The sequence below is a fragment of the Anguilla rostrata genome, chromosome 7 (genome assembly GCF_018555375.3).
Source record: "Anguilla rostrata isolate EN2019 chromosome 7, ASM1855537v3, whole genome shotgun sequence".
Taxonomy (NCBI): Eukaryota; Metazoa; Chordata; class Actinopteri; order Anguilliformes; family Anguillidae; genus Anguilla; species Anguilla rostrata.
Genome location: NC_057939.1, coordinates 5,717,266 through 5,735,484, shown reverse-complemented (window position 1 = coordinate 5,735,484; position 18,219 = coordinate 5,717,266). Strand labels below are relative to the sequence as shown.

The 18,219-nt window shown below is 47.0% G+C and overlaps 1 protein-coding gene across 1 annotated transcript in view; it reads right to left on the bottom strand.

Moving 5' to 3' along the window:
* Positions 1-18,219, bottom strand: part of shank3a (SH3 and multiple ankyrin repeat domains 3a) — a 315,279-nt gene that overhangs the window by 82,540 nt on the left and 214,520 nt on the right. The window contains exon 13 of the mRNA XM_064342483.1: positions 8,282-8,463. Coding sequence (XP_064198553.1) covers positions 8,282-8,463 — 182 coding nt within the window. The remainder of the gene's footprint in view (positions 1-8,281; positions 8,464-18,219) is intronic.

Here is an 18,219-nt window from a genome sequence, read left to right as displayed (position 1 = left end):
ATCTATGGACGGTTAAGGGGAACAGGAAAGGGGGGGGGGCAAGCAGCAGCTAACGGCGAAACGCTGTCTGGTCGATACTGGACTGGACGATGCTGGCTCGGTTGTAACAGCTCATCAATCTGCTTGTGAACGGCTGTTTAATCTTCTGCTTAACAGACCTGGCGTAAGAACCCCGCTCAAGCAGTCCCAGAGAAGCACCTCCTCCAGCTTCTGCCCGCGTGTACGAGACACCGCTCCAGCCTAGCAACGTTCTTGCCAAGGGTTTTGTCACCCAGCACTGCATGACACAGAAATTACAAAAACAAAATGGCTGTCTTGAAATTCCAGATGCTGACTATTTCACGGTACAGTTCACCATTAGCCCACACCCTCGAGAACACAGCTCAGAAGTTGGCCCAATAAAAATAGCAGGGTCCAGGATCTTACAGGCTCTTTTCCTGGGTGTGTAATTGAGAAACATTTTGATTCCTTAACCTTAAACGACCGAGGGAAAAACAATACCGGTGCCTTCGGTGGATTCTAACGGCCCGTCTTAAAAGCAGAATGCTTACAACTACAAAAGTATCAATTCCCAAAACTATACTGTGAATTTCTAAGACTTCATCGTTCAACGTTAGCGGCGTAGAAGGGCTTGCATCCCCGTGCGCGTGTGTGTGTGTGTGTGTGCGTGCGTGTGTGTGGGTGTGTGTGTGCGTGTGGGTGTGTGGGTGTGTGAGTGTGTGTGTGTGTGTGCATGCATGCGTGTGTGTGTGTGTGTGTGTGTGTGGGTGTGTGGCCCCAAGGCCGCCGACCGCCAAGGCCCCTTTGTGTGTGACGCCTTTTAGAAGGAGAACGACGGTTAGCTGACCTCAGCGTCTGGGCCGAGCGGATCAATTTCACACGTGACGGCTAGACGCGCAGCACCGAGTAAACAGTGTTAATACAAAACGCGATCATTATGGGTATCTGGGAGAAAATGATTGTGTCAGACAGGACTATTTTTATCATTTAAAAAAAAAAAAAGAGTTTAACAAAATGCATCCATCAACGTGGTTTACAGCACCATCCTGGACCTAACCTGATCTGACCTTTATCCCTGTGCTAGGGAAGAAAACATGCAGCATGACACTGATGCATGACATGACATTAATGATGATGTTAGTGTACGAGTCCAGCCAACTGTCACTGGAAGTTCCAATGTAGAAATTGCACATAAAAACACAAGACATAACAAAACAATATATTAACAGTTGAAACAATACATTTCATATTAAGAAGAGAACTGAATTTGACCTGTTCTAACTAGGAAGAATATAAAATATGTGATATTGAAACACAAACGCATGATATCGGAGTATATAACACTACTTAAAAAGACTCTTTTCCAGCTAGGACTCAGGTGTGGGTCTGCAGTTGTACTTAATCCGAATTGCTACAGTAAACATCCAGCCATGTAAATAAGTCTCTCTGTGGAAGGCCATCTGTCTCAGCAATGAATTAATACGTTTCACTTCAATGCATCCATTTTCGGCCTTGAGTGACCGTGTTGACAAAAACGCGAAGGAAAACACATCTGGCTGCAAGGCTCGAGGCAATCTAATATGGCCATCAGAAGCGAATACGCAACGACTGTGCTAATATGAAATGACTCACTCATTGAGCTGATGCCCGCTTATGCTGTACGTATGGCTGAGAGCAGGGTTGGGCTGGACCGAATTTATAGAGACCCTTCTCACAGTGGAAGCGAACCTTTCCTGACACCCTCTGCACCCAAGAAGCTGCTCAGCTGCCTTTCAAACGTCAATCATTATCCCACTTCACGTTTCTATACGGCCAAACTCTCCTGCAAACACGGGCATTTCACCACAATACGAACGGGTTCGAAAATTACAGGAAATTACACGCCTTTCAATTCTCGTACAATTAGAAAAAAATCATTATCAGAGAAGACGTCACTGTTGAAAAATGTCACTATTGAAAACTGCACTGCTTTGGGTTACAGCACCCAGGCTATTTTTTGTCCAGAAAATAAGAACCCTTCAGCTCACAGTCTACAGAATGTGCATATCTGATCTCACACTTTCACACTTGGAATACAGAGAATGTGTACTTCGAACAAAACCTCAATCAAGGTGTTTGTCCAATCTGTCCTTTTCTTGGGTCCAACTGTCTCAAAAAACAAGCTCCTTTAAAAAGGTTCTTTTAAACCTTTCTTTGCGTGCCCCCCTTATGTCATTAAGGACATACATTACACAGCTTCATAACTCCAGATTCATAACTGCCAACAGGGACGTGTGAAGCACAGATGAGTCACCGCACACTCAGCAAAATTCGGATCACTTCCACATCCCCCCAAACAGGCGCCCAGATGTTCGGAGCCCAGCGGCACATATTCACGTGTCAGCCCGAATGAGCTCAGTGAGCTCATCGCTGTGCGTCACGTAAACGACAGCTTCCTGAGTCAGTCCAAAGCTCAGTGAGCTCATCACTGTGCGTCAGGTAAACGGCAGCTTCCTGGGTCAGTCCAAAGCTCAGTGAGCTCATCACTGTGCGTCAGGTAAACGACAGCTTCCTGGGTCAGTACAAAGCTCAGTGAGCTCATCACTGTGCGTCAGGTAAACGACAGCTTCCTGAGTCAGTCCAAAGCTCAGTGAGCTCATCACTGTGCGTCAGGTAAACGACAGCTTCCTGAGTCAGTCCAAAGCCCAGTGAGCTCATCACTGTGCGTCAGGTAAACGACAGCTTCCCGAGTCAGTCCAAAGCCCAGTGAGCTCATCACTGTGCGTCAGGTAAACGACAGCTTCCTGAGTCAGTCCAAAGCCCAGTGAGCTCATCGCTGTGCGTCAGGTAAACGACAGCTTCCTGAGTCAGTCCAAAGAACAATAAAAACAACAGCCCAGCGTCTGAAAAACACCCTTGTTGTCCGACAGGCTCCTGTTTGAATCCAAGAAATTAGCAGGTCGCGACAACCCAATTTAAATACGGGTCAGTTGCTCCGCTGCCTGTCGTTCAGTGTCACACTGAGACACTAGCTCCGCCCCCACAGCCTTTCACAATTTTTAAAAAACTCATTACGGCTCACACGAATAATTCATCTCTGTGTTCTGAGGCTGTGTGGCAAAATTTCATTATGAAAATACATTCATCATAAGCTTTATCTAGATTTTTTTTTTAACCAGTTCTTGTCACCAAATATTTTCTTTTCTTTCACACTGGATAGGCAAATCATAGCTGTGGGCTCTTGTGCGATGACCCTACAGACTGAAACCCTCCCTTTCCCTTTGTGTGATGCTATAGCCAGTTATGTGCAGCTGTATAAATAAAGGTACATTAAAAAAAAAAAAATAATAAAAATACATTTTAAAAACTTTCAGACGACCACAGCTAGGAAATCACCCCAGATGATGCCGACATCGGGTATTTTGGCGATGGAGAGTTCCATGGGCCTGGGAAGTGTTCGGAATTCGAGAGAGACACGAGGGTGCCCACCGACCCTGTCTCATAACGGATGGACAGCCCTGGGCTCAGGCTAGCCGCGATTTAAACCCCAGATTCGTTACCCTAACCAGACTGTCAGCGCTGCACTGTTAACATTGAAAAGTTCTGTCCTCGTATACCTCTCAGGCTGAAATATTCCCGGTTTGCGGTGCCTCATGAATATTCATGAAAAGAGCAGGACCGACGGCGGTGCTGCACCAATGGATGTTCTGTCCTCGGCCACAGCTCCTCATGAATATTCATAGGCCGTAATATACAGCAACGGAAAACTTTTATCACCAACCAGACACGCAGTAGGAAGGAAAGTGAGACAATTGAAAGAATAGAGGAGCTGAGCATCTGGTTAGTCCTTAGGATCTGTGGAGACTGGGATGACAGTGAGAGTGGCCATCGCAATTTCCCTTCTGATCATACAATTGAACCACTGAGGAGGAGGAGGACACTGCCCCAATTGTTGTTGTGTCCCTCCTCTCAGTGAAAATCAACGATTAAATTCTTAAATTTCCCCTTTCCATACATCAGGGCATCAAGCTAACGTCTACCTACCTATACCGCATTATCATTGGCTAATATAACTGTCGGAGATAGTGTGCCCCACCTCCCTCCCTTACTGAATCTGTGACACCCCCCCCCCCCCCCGGCCACCCCATGAAGAAAATCCTGGTAACACCTCCGTTCTGAACTACACATATACACCTGCAATGTCTCTGGGCGATGAGACACCTGCGGTCAGCCTGTGTGCAAAGTGCCCTACGGCACAACGACAGCCAACAGGAGGACAGCCAATGGAAAAGCAGTGATGGCTGAGCACAGAACACAGGAGAATGTGTGGTCCTGAAAGTGAAGTAGCATGTTGTAATGATGGAATGGACCTGTAAATACTATTTGACATTCCACATTGGGAAGAATAACAACAACGAATAAATTATTATTTTCAAAAAACAATACAACATGGGTATAGCGTGCACACACACACACACACACACATACATACATAAATACATACATACACACACACACAGAGCTTGTGCTCTATTGTCTCTATCGCCATGACAACCAAAGCCACTGAAGAACGTTTCCTGCGCATCTATCACTATAAGCCATTCCTCCTGGTTTGGCTCCCGTGTGGAAAGGGCGGGAAAACAGCCTCGCTTAGCCCCAGTCTCCAAGGACTCGGGGGGGGGGGGGGGGGGCTGAATGAGGCGCGAATGGAAAACGCAGAGAAGACAAAACGTCTGGAAGACCCGTCAGTCTGGGAGAGCAAACAGACAGACAGAGCAGAGGGGGCGAGAACCTTCGGCGTCTGTTCCCCTCAGCAAAACAAAAAAAAAAAAAAAAAGTAATTCAACCACCCTTAACAGTACAGACCCATTTTACTTCATATGTTCATGTTTACTGAGATATTCTTCTCCGCCTACCTCCATTTTCCAGGAGTTTAGAATAATCAGGAGTAACTTTCCACTTTAAAAAAAAAAAACAAACAAAAAGAACTGGTTCAATTTGGGTCTTCTGGCTTTTTCTGTTACCTGGAAAATATCCAATGTGAAGCTTGATAAAGTTTGATAAACTTATTAGCATCAATGTCTGCTGCCAATTTGCCTATTTGTATTGCATTGCATATGCTGTAAACATGCATATGCAATAAGCATAGTTCCTCTACATGCCTACACTGTAAAAAAAAAAAAAAAAAGGTTCTCCCAATTAAAAGTTCTTAAGTAACCGATTTCATAAGCACTCAATTTGGCAGAACATATTATTGTTATAATATTTTTTTCACACCACACGGAACACAAATACACAAACGGATAAACTGCTTTCCTGTCCTCGGAAAAGAACCTCCACATCGCCACACGGACCGAACCAACCCAGCAGGCAGGCTTTGATCACAAGGATCAGTGGATCAACCACTTCAATGCGGTCCGGGGGTACTTCAGTCACGCTAACGCGCGCTAATGAAAATAAGACGTGAAATGCATTATGTACTCAAAGAGACGCGATGACAGCGGTTTGTCTCCTCTGAGCAGACATGGATGGTAATACAGTGAGAGCGTAATGCAATAATCCAGTTAGGCTCTCAAACACAGTCCTTCTTAACATTAATTCCGTCCATCTCCCGCACTCAGTGGTTCTCTTCACAGAACTCAGTAACCATTTGCAGACCTGTTATAGCTGCAGTCGTATGCTGTTATAGCTGCAGTCTTATGTACACATCAAAGGAAAGTAGTTTCTTTGTGCTTTCTATTGTCATGTCGACGACACGAGAGTACAGTAATCCAGAACTAAAATACAGGTAGAGCAGTCCACATTACCGGAGCTGGATAATAAGCAGCTACAACAGATCTCTTCTGGTGAAATAAAAGGGGCTGATTTTGACTGATTTCAAGACAGCCGTCCTTGGCGGCTTAAGGATTTGACAAAATGTTCAGCTGCTGAAAAGCTTTTAAGGAAAATATTGTGTTTAACATCAAATAAACCATCAGAATAATTTTGGTAGGACTTTACAATAAGGTCACAAGAATTGGTATTAACTAAAATAGTTGTTAACTACTAACTACTGAAAAGTGAATCTCTACAGCTTTGTTAATGTATTTGTACATCGTTAATTCATGTTAACAACTACATTATTTAAAGTCAGTTCATATTGGGATTACAAAACTGTTTTTCAGCATGGCAATAACACAGTGCTCAGCCACACATATGAAAACCCACTCACTAACACAGAAGCACCTGCATGTGCGTGTGTGTGCGTGCGTGTGTGTGTGTGCGTGCGTGTGTGCGCATGTGTGTGCATGCTTGTGAGCGTGTGTGTGTATGTGTGTGTGTGTGCGTGCGTGTATGCTTGTGAGCATGTGTGTGTATGTGTGTGTGCGCGTGCGTGCGTGTGTGTGTGTATGCTTGTGAGCGTGTGTGTGCGTGCGTGTGTGTGTATGCTTGTGAGCGTGTGCGTGTATGTGTGTGTGTGTGTGTGTGCGCGCGGTGGGGGGGTATTCACCCTAAGAAGTGCCCATTCCATGAGGGTGCGGCAGTTTCTCAGAACTGCACTCAGACAGAACACAGAGTAACAGACAGAACACGGTGTCTTTTCCCTCTTTAAATGATCTCAGAAAAGCAGCACTGGATGGCCCCCCGCAGGAGAGGAGGATTCTGGGTAATGTTCACACGCAGTTCAGCGGTCAGGGGTGTGTGTGTGCATGTGGAAGCTCACTCTGTGCTCACACCTTTAACACTGTAGACATGCAGTGGGAACAGGCTGCTCCACAGAGAGGGTTAGAGACACACACACTACTGTGCACACAACAAGTATGCATAGACGCAGTATGCATAGTCCACCATGCAGGAACACGCAAGGTCACACACACGCACACGCACACACATACACATGACCCCACACCAACACAACCATACAACCACAAATGTGAGTCAGGGGGGACCAAATTTCCAAACGTGACATCAAGGAGGAGGGGCGAAGGGGGTGGGTAGGGGGAGAGCTGGGGAAAGATAATATGCGTGGATATCTCCTAGACCATCGGCCGTCTGAATGAGGCATGGATGGAGATAAGAACAGACAAACATGACGGTTTGTGACTGTCAACATGAAACAGGGCGAGCCAAAGAAGCAGGAGCTGGAGCTGGAGCTGGAGCTAAAGCCAGCCGACTCAGCCGGGGATGAGAAGCTGAGTGCAAAACGGCTGAGAACAAGACATAAAAATGAATGGAAGCAACTAATGGAGGTCTGGAAGGCTGCTGCTGCTGCTGCTGCTGCTGGGGCTGGGGCTGCTGCTGGGGATGGGGATGGGGATGGGGGCTGGGGCTGGGGCTGGGGCTGGGGCTGGGGCTGCTGCTGGGGATGGGGGCTGCTGCTGCTGCTACTGCTGGGGATGGGGATGGGGGCTGGGGGCTGGGGGCTGGGGGCTGGTGCTTTTGGATACGCATGCGGTCCTCTATTCTCAGGAGACAGCAAAGCCAATCCCATTACCCACAACTTGCATTTATCCAATCTGTGCGGTGGCCGTTTGAAGGAGCAGAACGCAGAACGTACCCCCGGGGGCAAAAGATGGGGGGACAGAAAAAGCCCCCGAAATACCCATACAATAGAATGCATAAAGCTCCCCAAAAACGGCAGACAGCGCTGCTGGAGAAGTTTCCAGATCCTCTGGGAAGAGCCACACGTCTCTGCAGAAATCCAAACCAACAGGACCCCTCACACGCAGGGAAGAGTCGCCCTGTGCTACCCGGCTGCGTACCACACACGCACGCACACACACACATACACACACACATGCGCGCACGCGCACACACACACACACACACACACACACACACACACACACACACACACCCCAGCGCCACACACACACACACACACACACACACACACACACACACACACACACACACACACGACACACCACACACACACACACGCAGATCAGATCCCCTCCACGCGGAGCAGACGGGGTTTAGAGCGGAGACCCACGTCGATGACAGAGACAGGGGAACGGATCAGACCCACAGAGCAACGCAAACAAAAACAAAATCTACCGCGACCGCGACCTTTACCGCTAACAAACATTCTGACGATGGCAGCAGGGTCAGACTCAACTGAACACCTCACCCCCTGACCCAACCTGACCCCCCACCCCCCACCCCCCGACCTGACCTGACCCAACCCCCCCCCCAACCCCCCGACATCCCGCCAGCTTCCTGAATGTAGCGTTCATCCGCGGCGGCGCGGAGAGAGGCAGAGAGAGAGAGAGAGAGAGAGAGAGAGAGAGAGAGAGAGAGAGAGAGGCGGGAGACTCACCCTTCACCCTCTCCCCGCGGTTGAGCTGGATCTCGCCCTCCCCCTGCGGCGTGTGGGGCTTGACCACGATGAAGGTGCGCCCGGGGACGGCGCTGTACAGCTTCCTCTTGGGGCCCCGGGGCCCGGGCAGGGCCGGCGGCGGCTGGGGAGGGGGGCTGGGGTCCCGCTGGACCGTGCTGGGACTGTAAACGAAAACATAGGTCACCGTGGTGATCCCCGGCAGCTGGTAGCTGAACTCGGTCGTCACCTGCATGGCGGCTCAGTCTCTCCCCCCTTCTCTCTCTCTCTTCTCCTCCTCCTCCTCCTCCTCCTCCTCCCTCCTTCTCTCTCTCTCTCTCTCTCCGGCTCGCTCGGCTCCTCTGGACCGGGGGAGGCCGCGGCTCTCGCGGGGGGGAAAGCCGGCCCCCTTCGCCTCCCCGTTTCCCTCCCTCCCCTCCCCACCCACCCCCTCCCCCCCGGCCCCCCCCGGCCCTAGCGGCGGTGTGAGCCGGACGCGTCGCACGGGGACTGGGAGTCGCGCATGTCCGAGGAGACGGCGTCGGGGGGAGATCCTGCTGCTGCTCCTCCTGCTGCTGCTGCTCCTGCTCCTGCTCCGGCGCAGCCCTCCCAAACGCTGACGGTGCGGCGCGGCGGCGGCTGCTGCTGCTCCTGCTGCGCTCCCCTCCCCGGCTCGCCCGCCCGCCCCTCTCTGCGCATCGTACCGCCAACGGCGTCGCTCCGACGCCCGGTTGATTAGCGCCCGCTCCCCAGGCTCCCGCTAACTGGTCTTCGGGGAGCGCGCGGCTCAAACCGCTGTCCCCCCCCCCCACCACCCCCCAAAAAGCTCGCTTAATTGCCCGTTGTTCGGCTCCACCCCCCCTCTGCCTCCGCCCCTCCCCGCCCCCTCCGCTCGCTCACTTGCTCGCTCGCTCGCTCTGCGCCCCACCCCCGCCCCCCCACCCGCTAACGCCGCCGGAGAGAGACAGGCCCGGAATTCTAACTGCGCTGCAGCGGCTGTTCCGCTGGGCTCTCAGACGCTACTGCTGCTGCTGCTGCTGCACCCAGGATCATCTCCGCTCTCATCACACACTGCTGCTCTCTCTCTCCCTCACTCCTTCTCCGTCTCTCCCTCCCCCTTCTTTTCTCTCTCTGTCTTACTCGCTCTCTCTTCCCCCTCTCTGTCTCTCTCTCTCTCTCTTCCCGCTCTCTCTCCTCCCTCTCTTCCCCCCTCTCTCTCGCTCTCTTCCCTCTCTCTGTTCTCTCTCTCTTCCCCTCTCTCTCATCTCTCTCTTCCTTTCTCTGTGTCTGTCTCTCTCTCCCCCCCTCTGTCTCCCTCCCTCTCTTTGTGTCTCTGTCTCTCTCTCTCTCACTCGCTCTCTCTCTGTCTCTGTATTCTGCACGATCAGTGGTGAATGAATGTTGGAAAATTGCTCGCTGTAAAGCCTGCAGTTTGAGAGGCTAGCGTGTGTGTGTGTGTGTAGCGGGGTTTCTGATGGAGTGTGTGTCTGTGAATGGTGTGTGTATAACATTTGTGTCGCTAGTATTTGTTATGACCTCTCTGTGAGTCGTTCTCCGATTTTGTAGATTCATTAAATCTCACTATCACACACTAACTTCCTCTCTCTCTCTGATACACACTCACACACACGTACACACACGCATGCATGCACGTACTCTCGCACTCTCTCTCACACACACACACACACTCCAAACAACAGGCCAGTGACAGATTTCCAATTACTGCAGAGATGGGGGCTGGAAAGGCAGCAACATATTAATGGCCTCCCTGCCCGTGTGTGTGTGTGTGTGTGGGTGCGCGTGCGTGCCTGCATGTGTCTGTGCGCGTGCGTGCGTGCATGTTTGTGTGTGTGTGTGCGTGCGTGCGTGTGTGGGTGCGTGTGCGAGCGTGTTTGCGTGTGTCTGTGCGAGTGCGTGCGTCTGTGCGTGTTTGTGTCTATGCTGGGGGGTGGGTGGGTAGGTAGGTAGATGAAATGCAGACACAGAGAGACAGACAGACAGACAGGCTGCTGGTGGAGATGGCTCTCAGATGGGCTCTGACCTGCGTGACAGCGCTCCAGGCTCAGCCACTGCTTAATAAAGAACAGGCACCGCCAATTACACTCGGCGGCCACTTTATTAGGTACGCCGCCGCCTGCCCGTGAACACAAACACAGCCTGCTCCTCCAATCAGCGAATCACATGGCTGCAACTCAGTAATATGCAAAACACGCAGCCATGGTGAAGCGGTCGCCAGCAAGATCACTGGTGAGCAGAAGACCACTCTAACGGACATGTACACATATCAAGTCTTGTGCAAAGCAAGGTCCTTTCTGGACAGTTCTGATGATCACCCTATGGTTGTCGAAACTGAGACTTTACCCACTGGGCACTGATTCAGGCAGCTATGGGACAGCGCATTAGCCTCAAGAACTCTGTTGTTCCCCAGGCAATAAACATAGATAGATCTTCTCATACAGTATATACCTCATACACGTACTATTTGCACATCCGCAGTATTTGCACATTTTAAATATTATTTATTGTTTGTAGGCTTGCTTCAGTGTTTCTATTTTGTCGTGTTTCTGAGGCTTTCGTGATAATGCGGCAATAAGAGTTTCCCCAACAGGGACGATAAAGACTGAACTTGAAATTTTAGTTGTTAGACGAAACATTAGAATGAGCAAGACGCGTGATCTAAGCGACTTTGAGCTTGGTGTGATTTGTTGGTGCCAAATGTGGTGGATTCAGCATCACAGAATCTGTGCTGCCCCCTTGAGATTTTTACACATGACAGTCTCTAGATTTTACAGAGAATGGTGCAATAAACAAATAACATCCAGAGAGCGGCAGTTCTATGAGCAACAGCACCTTGCTAATGATAGAGGTCATAGGAGAATGAGCAGGCTCATTCAGAGCACCAGGTACAATTTAGCTCGGAAAATGGTGAAGCATCGTTGGGCTGAATGGCCTTTTCTCATAATTGCGTTACGTTATGTCATATTATTCAAGCTAGCAGAAAGGCCACAAATGTTAAGTGCTGTTTACAACAGCGGTGTGGCAAAAGGGACATCTCTGAATGCAGAACGCATCGAACCTCGAAGCGGATGGGGCTACAGCAGCAGACGACTACGCTGGGCTCCGCCCCTTGAGGCTGCAGTGGCCACGTGATGTCAAAATACGGCATCCAAAATACATTTAACGTACATTTGTAGCCTGAGCCATTTCATAAACCAATCGATTTATTCCATAACTCACCAGAACACTGAATTATTGTCCGGCAATTGACCATCAACATTTGTCCTTACTTACGGACTAATGAAATCATTCTTCACTAACGCAGTTTACGTGAGGTAGCCTAACTGCTGAACTCACCAGGCTGCGCTGGTAAAGATAAACGGCGTCACGTATATTTCATCCAGACTGAAAATTAAGGGGCTGAATCTGATTGAACCCGGTGACCGCGATCCCTCAGCGATCATCTATAATTCATGCTGCTCGAGAAAACGCGGAGAAGTCAGCACCTTTCAGCCACCCAACGGACAGGAAACAAAAACAAAAAAGTGGGAGCCAATTACGAACCAGGAGAATACCGCATCCCCGAGCACTTAAACGGAAATGCGAGTTCTCAATTCACTATATTCAAGCACGGAGAGCTCTCCATAAAAAAAACGGCATGGTCTCCGTTTCTTTCTGGAAACCTGTTCCAGTTTTTTTTTTCTCCTCTCCATTTTGCATTTAGAAAGCTTTTGAATTTTCCTGGGCTCATGGCATACATCCTTTTTTCTCCATTTTGCAATTTCCCTCCCAACTGTGACACATTTAGGCCACCATTTTATTTTTAAGCGTAGAGAGAGTGCCTGAAAGGTTATGTTGCGGTCCCTTCTTTAAACTTTTATTTCTTCCATCGTCTCATTGTCCTCCTTTTTATAAAGCCCGACAGCACAGTGATTTCTCATTTCTGATGATCACGGCCTGCATATGTGCATGAAGTATTTTTAACATGCCGTCACATTCGATTCCAGATTTGTCCTTAACTTTGAGTTCAAACTCAAGGTTATTCATAACAAACGCAGATTGTTGAAAGTCACGCAACTTCAGGAAATATTTTAACTTTTTGCATTGAAACACAATAACAGGTCGCTTTAGGCCTGGTAAGCTGGGCCTTTAAAATTACGTATCCCTGATACATCAATGTAAAATGTGAAATATTAATCAATTTAATGATTAATTAAATCGCTTGTATGAAATTATGGCTATAACACGTGAATAAACACCCGTGTAGAACATTGTTTTAAGTGTACAGCAGATTTGTTTTTGAAGAGCTAAACTGAAGATAAAATATTAAGAGCAAACATAAGAGAAATTATAATACTGTGGGGGAAAAAAACAATAAAATAGCTACTGAGGAGAGTATTTTCTCAGCTGTGTGTGTGTCAAACCGGCCAAAACGTTTTAAGGAGTTATTCTTATGGAGATGGAATATAACGCAATATATTGTAAAATGTTTTTTTCTTCTTAAAAAATTATACAATTTCACAGCAGTGTATTAAAATAAAATTCAATAACTTAGTGTCAGTAATTAAATAATAAAAGTGTAAAAAAGGAACACTTGCAACAATGTCACTTAATGCCCAAAGATGAAGTGGACTCAAGTCAGATTCAATGAACAACTAAATGATAATACCTGAGTGGCTTCTACCATTAATAGCTATACTTACAGAATATGATTAAGATGATAATGAATAGGAATTATGAGGAATTATGAAACTAAATGCCACAAAGAAATTCTGGAAAAAAATACAAAAATGCCGAACAAAGGAAAGCAATTATTTTTAACATTTCTAACACAGCAATTTAGGAAGTCTTTCAGTGAGTCCATCCATATTTCCATTAAAATGGACTTTCATATACAGTACGTTACTTATTTTTAAAAAAATGAAAGCTTCACGCTCGCCTCAGAAATCCGTGATTACTCTGCAAATTTGCGAACATAAACGGACAGCTCTCACAGGACAAGCGATTTAATCAGTACTTATGAACGAAGCTAGCCTCGATTGGGGGAATGGGGGGGGGGGGGGACAATCCCTCATCATTAAGACAGAATGTTCCAGACTGCACGCCAAAGCCAAGCGCCTCCCAGCAGCCTGATGGGAAGAGTATTTTCACCGCAGGTTTCCGGAATGCTGCATGTGGTGATGAGGTCTGTCGACAAATGCCCACTCCGTTGCCTTTCGAACCCGTGCAAAAGCCTACGAAACGCTGAACGTCTCTGAAGAGCACAGTGTGTTTTTTTTTTTTTTTGAGCAACTACTTGAAAGCTCTGCTTCCTGAGATGGATGGTAAATGGACTGCATTTATATAGCGCTTTTATCCAAAGCGCTTTACAATTGATGTCTCTCATTCACCCATTCACACACACACTCACACACCAATGGTGAAAGGCTGCCATGCAAGGTACCAATCAACTGCTAGTCTACCTGGCATCTCTATAGCCATGGCATTCACGTTAGCAGGAGCAAATGAACATCTCTGACACGAAAGAAGACAATGTTTTAACTTAGCAACGAACGCACCCTCTGGATAAATATACTTATGACCACCTTCGGCTATAGCCACAGTGGCATGGAGACTGGGACTCGTACAATTGGAAGAAGAAAATCTTTCCATCGGGTGCATTTTGGCGGTATTGCTGTAACTTCGAACGGTTACGGATATGCAAATGAGCATCAGACAGCCAATTGACATTGACTACATTATGGGCCGGACTCAACCGACGTTTCCCCATTAACTTGCTTCACTGTAACTTGCACTGCCTGAAGCTAAACGCGAATATTGATCGAGTCCAGGGCTTCATCTTGGTGACAGGGAAAAAAGCAAAATGGGTAAATCTTGGGATTCCTTATTCAAGGAGCCAGAAGGCCCTCATTCTGTTTTTGTCAGAATAACAGCCTTTAAATATTACACTATTGATATTATTTCTGCGGGAATGGGCAAACTTCTAAACTTAAAACATATACCGTTTTTCGATGGCATATTACATAACGTATCATTGTTTAATAAGGACTATCAAATACTTTGATGTCGACAGGGTCAGAATCTAAGCAATCCGACAGAACTGAAAGCAGGAAAGACGTGTCCCTTTTCTCTTCTGTACTGTGACAGGGGGAACACAGCTCAGGTGAGCACTTAGAGAATTATGAAAAGCGGACTGGCTCGCGTTCAACCATTTAGCGGATTGTTTTCCGTAAGACGGCGACGCAGACAGCGACAGACGGTGGCCGTGATGAAGACTCTGACACCAGGGGACATCTGGCGAAGTTCGCGAGAGTTTAGTTAGAAATCGAGAGTCGCAAATCATCCAGACAGGTGTGCGCGAGGTTCACAGCTGGCATATGCAGTTAAGGGGCTGGTGTTTGGTTCTGTGATGAACCACGTGGTCTGGGTTGAACCCTAGCTCTGCTGGTACAGACTGGGGGGGGCTGGAGACATCTGTAACTTTTGTGACTGACTTGATGACAATACAATGCCCACATTTAACACATGCAGGATTCCCTTAGACTAAATTACTCGCGTAACAAGTCATATTAGGGTAATAATCAATCAAACAGAAAAATGCTGCAGCACATTTTTTAAAATTTTCTTTCTTTGTCCTTTCTTTGGCAAACAAAAGGCGAGGGGTGACCACTAAAGGCTGCAATCAGAGGTTCTCCAGAATCATGGTTGCAGATCAATCCATACTGGGCAAAACGAGTTATACTGCTTCACCATAGATAATCCATAACATCTGATTTGATTTACCCAGTGTTTCAACATTTTTTTTTTTAAATGGAAGGAAAAAATTGCAGGATCAGGTCAAGGTCAAACGTGCCGATACCTCATCTGTACTGCCCTAGTTATACTGCTTCTTCTTAGATAACCCAAAAATATCTTAATTAATTTACCCAATTTAATATCCTATGTTTCAACATTTAAAAAAAAAATTGAAAAAAAATTACAGGATCAGGTCAAGGTCAAATGTGTGGATACCCCATCTGTTTATGGCCACCTAGTGGTCGGTAATAAAAAATACAACCGAAGGCAATCATCTGCAACGATCCAATGCAGTTTATCTGTGTTTATGGGATATTGGGGAATCCTTGGGTTGTGTGTTTATGTGACGCTTAAAATGAATAAAACAAAACATAAAGACAGTGATTTTGCTCACTTATTACGCAATTTATTGACATTACGACATTATTTATCAAAAAGGTTGTTACCCATCCGCTAACGCAATAACCTCTGGATAATATAATACGTTATTAAATTATTCTGGAAAACGTTATTACATTATCCAGAAAATGTTATTGTATTATCTGCTCAACAGGTTAATTGCATTATCCGATTTTATTACATTTTATCCGGCTTTATTACATAATAAATGTAAAAGTCATTACATTGTTACAAGTTATGACATTGTCTGGCGTTATTGAGTTACCTGACGCTAGAAGGCTGCCTGCGAATCGAGTTCCGCCAGAACGTGCTGACGGCAGCGCGTCACGGCGTCAGTCGAGAGCACTCGCTAGAAACCGATTGCTTTAGCTCATTTACATCTGGGGCTCGGGGGCATCGATAATAACCCCTCAAATTCTATTACCCCAGGGGAGAGAGTCAGGGGTGAAGAATAAAAAGGCCCGTTTAGCGCCGGTGACAGTGGGGGTCGATGAGCAAGACCTTGCCAACAATTTTGGATACGTCGAGTCAACGTCTTGTTCCAGGTGCTCATAGAGAAAAATCAATAGCCGAGGCTTGATATTTCCTTTAGTCTTGAGTCAGATTATAGGAACACACACCACGACCACACACTTACATTCAATCGTTTCAAAACACCGAGCAGGAGGCCAAACTCTCAAACTCTTCATTCCCATGTCCCTCAGGTCCCATTGCCCACTGACCTGCTCTGTTGTACCAAGGGCTGATGGGATATTGTGGGCGTGGCCTGACAAAGGTCCCAAAGGCAGTGAGGCGACAAAACAAGGTCTGCCCCAACAACTGCCCGTACTGCCTGCTCCTCTAAATTAGCACATACCACACAGCAACATGTTCAATGTTAATTTAGCTATAAAAGAGTTCACATAAGAGTTACGTTATTGGCCCTGTGGGGTAATTTATCCTCTGCATTTCACCCATCTCCTAGTTAATAAGAAGCATTTGGCAGCTACAGTGCAGCACCTGGGGACCAACTGCAGTCCTGAGGCCAGTGCCTTGGTCCAGGCCAATGGCAGAAGTCTGCCTAACCCCCCCACCCCCCATCCCCGCAGCACTTCTCAAACAAATTTTTTGGCTCCGCCCCCCCCCCCCCCAAACACCCCCCCACCCACGACGTTGTCCCAACATTATCTCAGCGTCGTCTCAAAGGCACCTCACCCCGGCAGACATCGAAAGATTAAGGACCGAAGACGAGGAGCCAGTCGTGCCGAAGAACAGACAGGTGATTACCATAAGATTTACAGCAGTGCAGCCCTGTTTTTATAACCTGAAAGGCAACTGTACTGTGAGGACGCGCACTGAATGCTAACAATCGCTTGCAGACCTTGCAAGTCTACCTTTGATTCTGGTCAAGGCTCCCATTTCTAAATATTATCTTATTAAACTCCTGTATTTGCAGGCATCTATCAGGTATCACATCTTTTGTGTGGTCTCTAAATCTCCTGTGTATAATTATGGACCAATCAGGAGGCAATACGTTCTAATCGGGACAGTGTAAAGAGGACAGCAAGACAGCATTGTGAACACACAGCATCCTTAATTCAACATCTAGTTCTTTTGTAAGTTATCTTTCACTCAGGTAAAGATGAATGGTTTAACATGTAAATCTAAACGTGTCTTTGACAGTACAAGAGAGCTTTGGGCAATTGTGCTCACATACATTTCTATACCTATTTACATTATTTCGCCAAACTTGATCTAAAACATTTAGCTCCGGGCAGGCAGTTTAACAGGCACCTATAGGCCTGATGGGCAGATCTGACTCTACCCATCCGTAGCTACAAATTATGGCAGCTAATTTATTTGATGTAGAAAGCCATTAGTTCTGTGTCTCTCTCATGCCCTGGGTCTACTTGTGCTCTAATTAATGGACTTTTCACTGGTGGAGCCCAGTAGGGGGTCTGTACATGGAGTCTGATTGGCTGAACAGTGAAAAATAAGGACCCCGGGGCTGACTTGAAAGTGCCCGTCTCTATGAGCAGAAAAGGGAGCAGAAATGAACCAAAGAGAGAGAGACACGAGGGATGGTGACCACCATTATCACCATCATTCTTCTCCTTTAATACTTCTCTGTAATCTTCTCTGTAAAGGTACCCCAAGCTACGCACACCATTACTTTGTTCTGTTTCCTGAAATCACATTGTGAAGACAGAGACAGGTGTTCACCAAAAAGCTTCATATAATAAATTTTTCCACCTCTATATAAAAAACAAGGTTTAAGGTACAGTAATACATGTTACATTGATGGATGAAGTCTTAGCAAGCAGATGAATGCTGCACTCCCATTGAGACCTAATGCATTACATATTAACGGCCAAATCCATTGAGAAGAGAGCAATCATTCCCAAATATTTATTTAAATGAGCCTTAAAACAAGCCTTTCTGTGACTCGTTTGAAAGGCCTGGGCAGGTACGAGAGCAACAGAGTACTGTGACAAGATGACCTTTGGTACATATCAGTCGAGTGGATGAGCTATTGTTCTCGAGCCAAGAGCGGGAGCAGCTTTTCCCAAGAGAACATACTTGTGCAACGATCAACGGAATGATTCGGTAGAATTTAACCTGTATAGCTGACAGGACACCCAGACTGTCAGGTTATTCAGTGCCCCAACACCAGCTGCTGAAAGGACAACATCCAACATCCATTCACAAGCATGTTAAGGCTGTTTTCTGAGGAGAAAAAACTAGCGAATCCAGGGAAAATGTTTGGATGG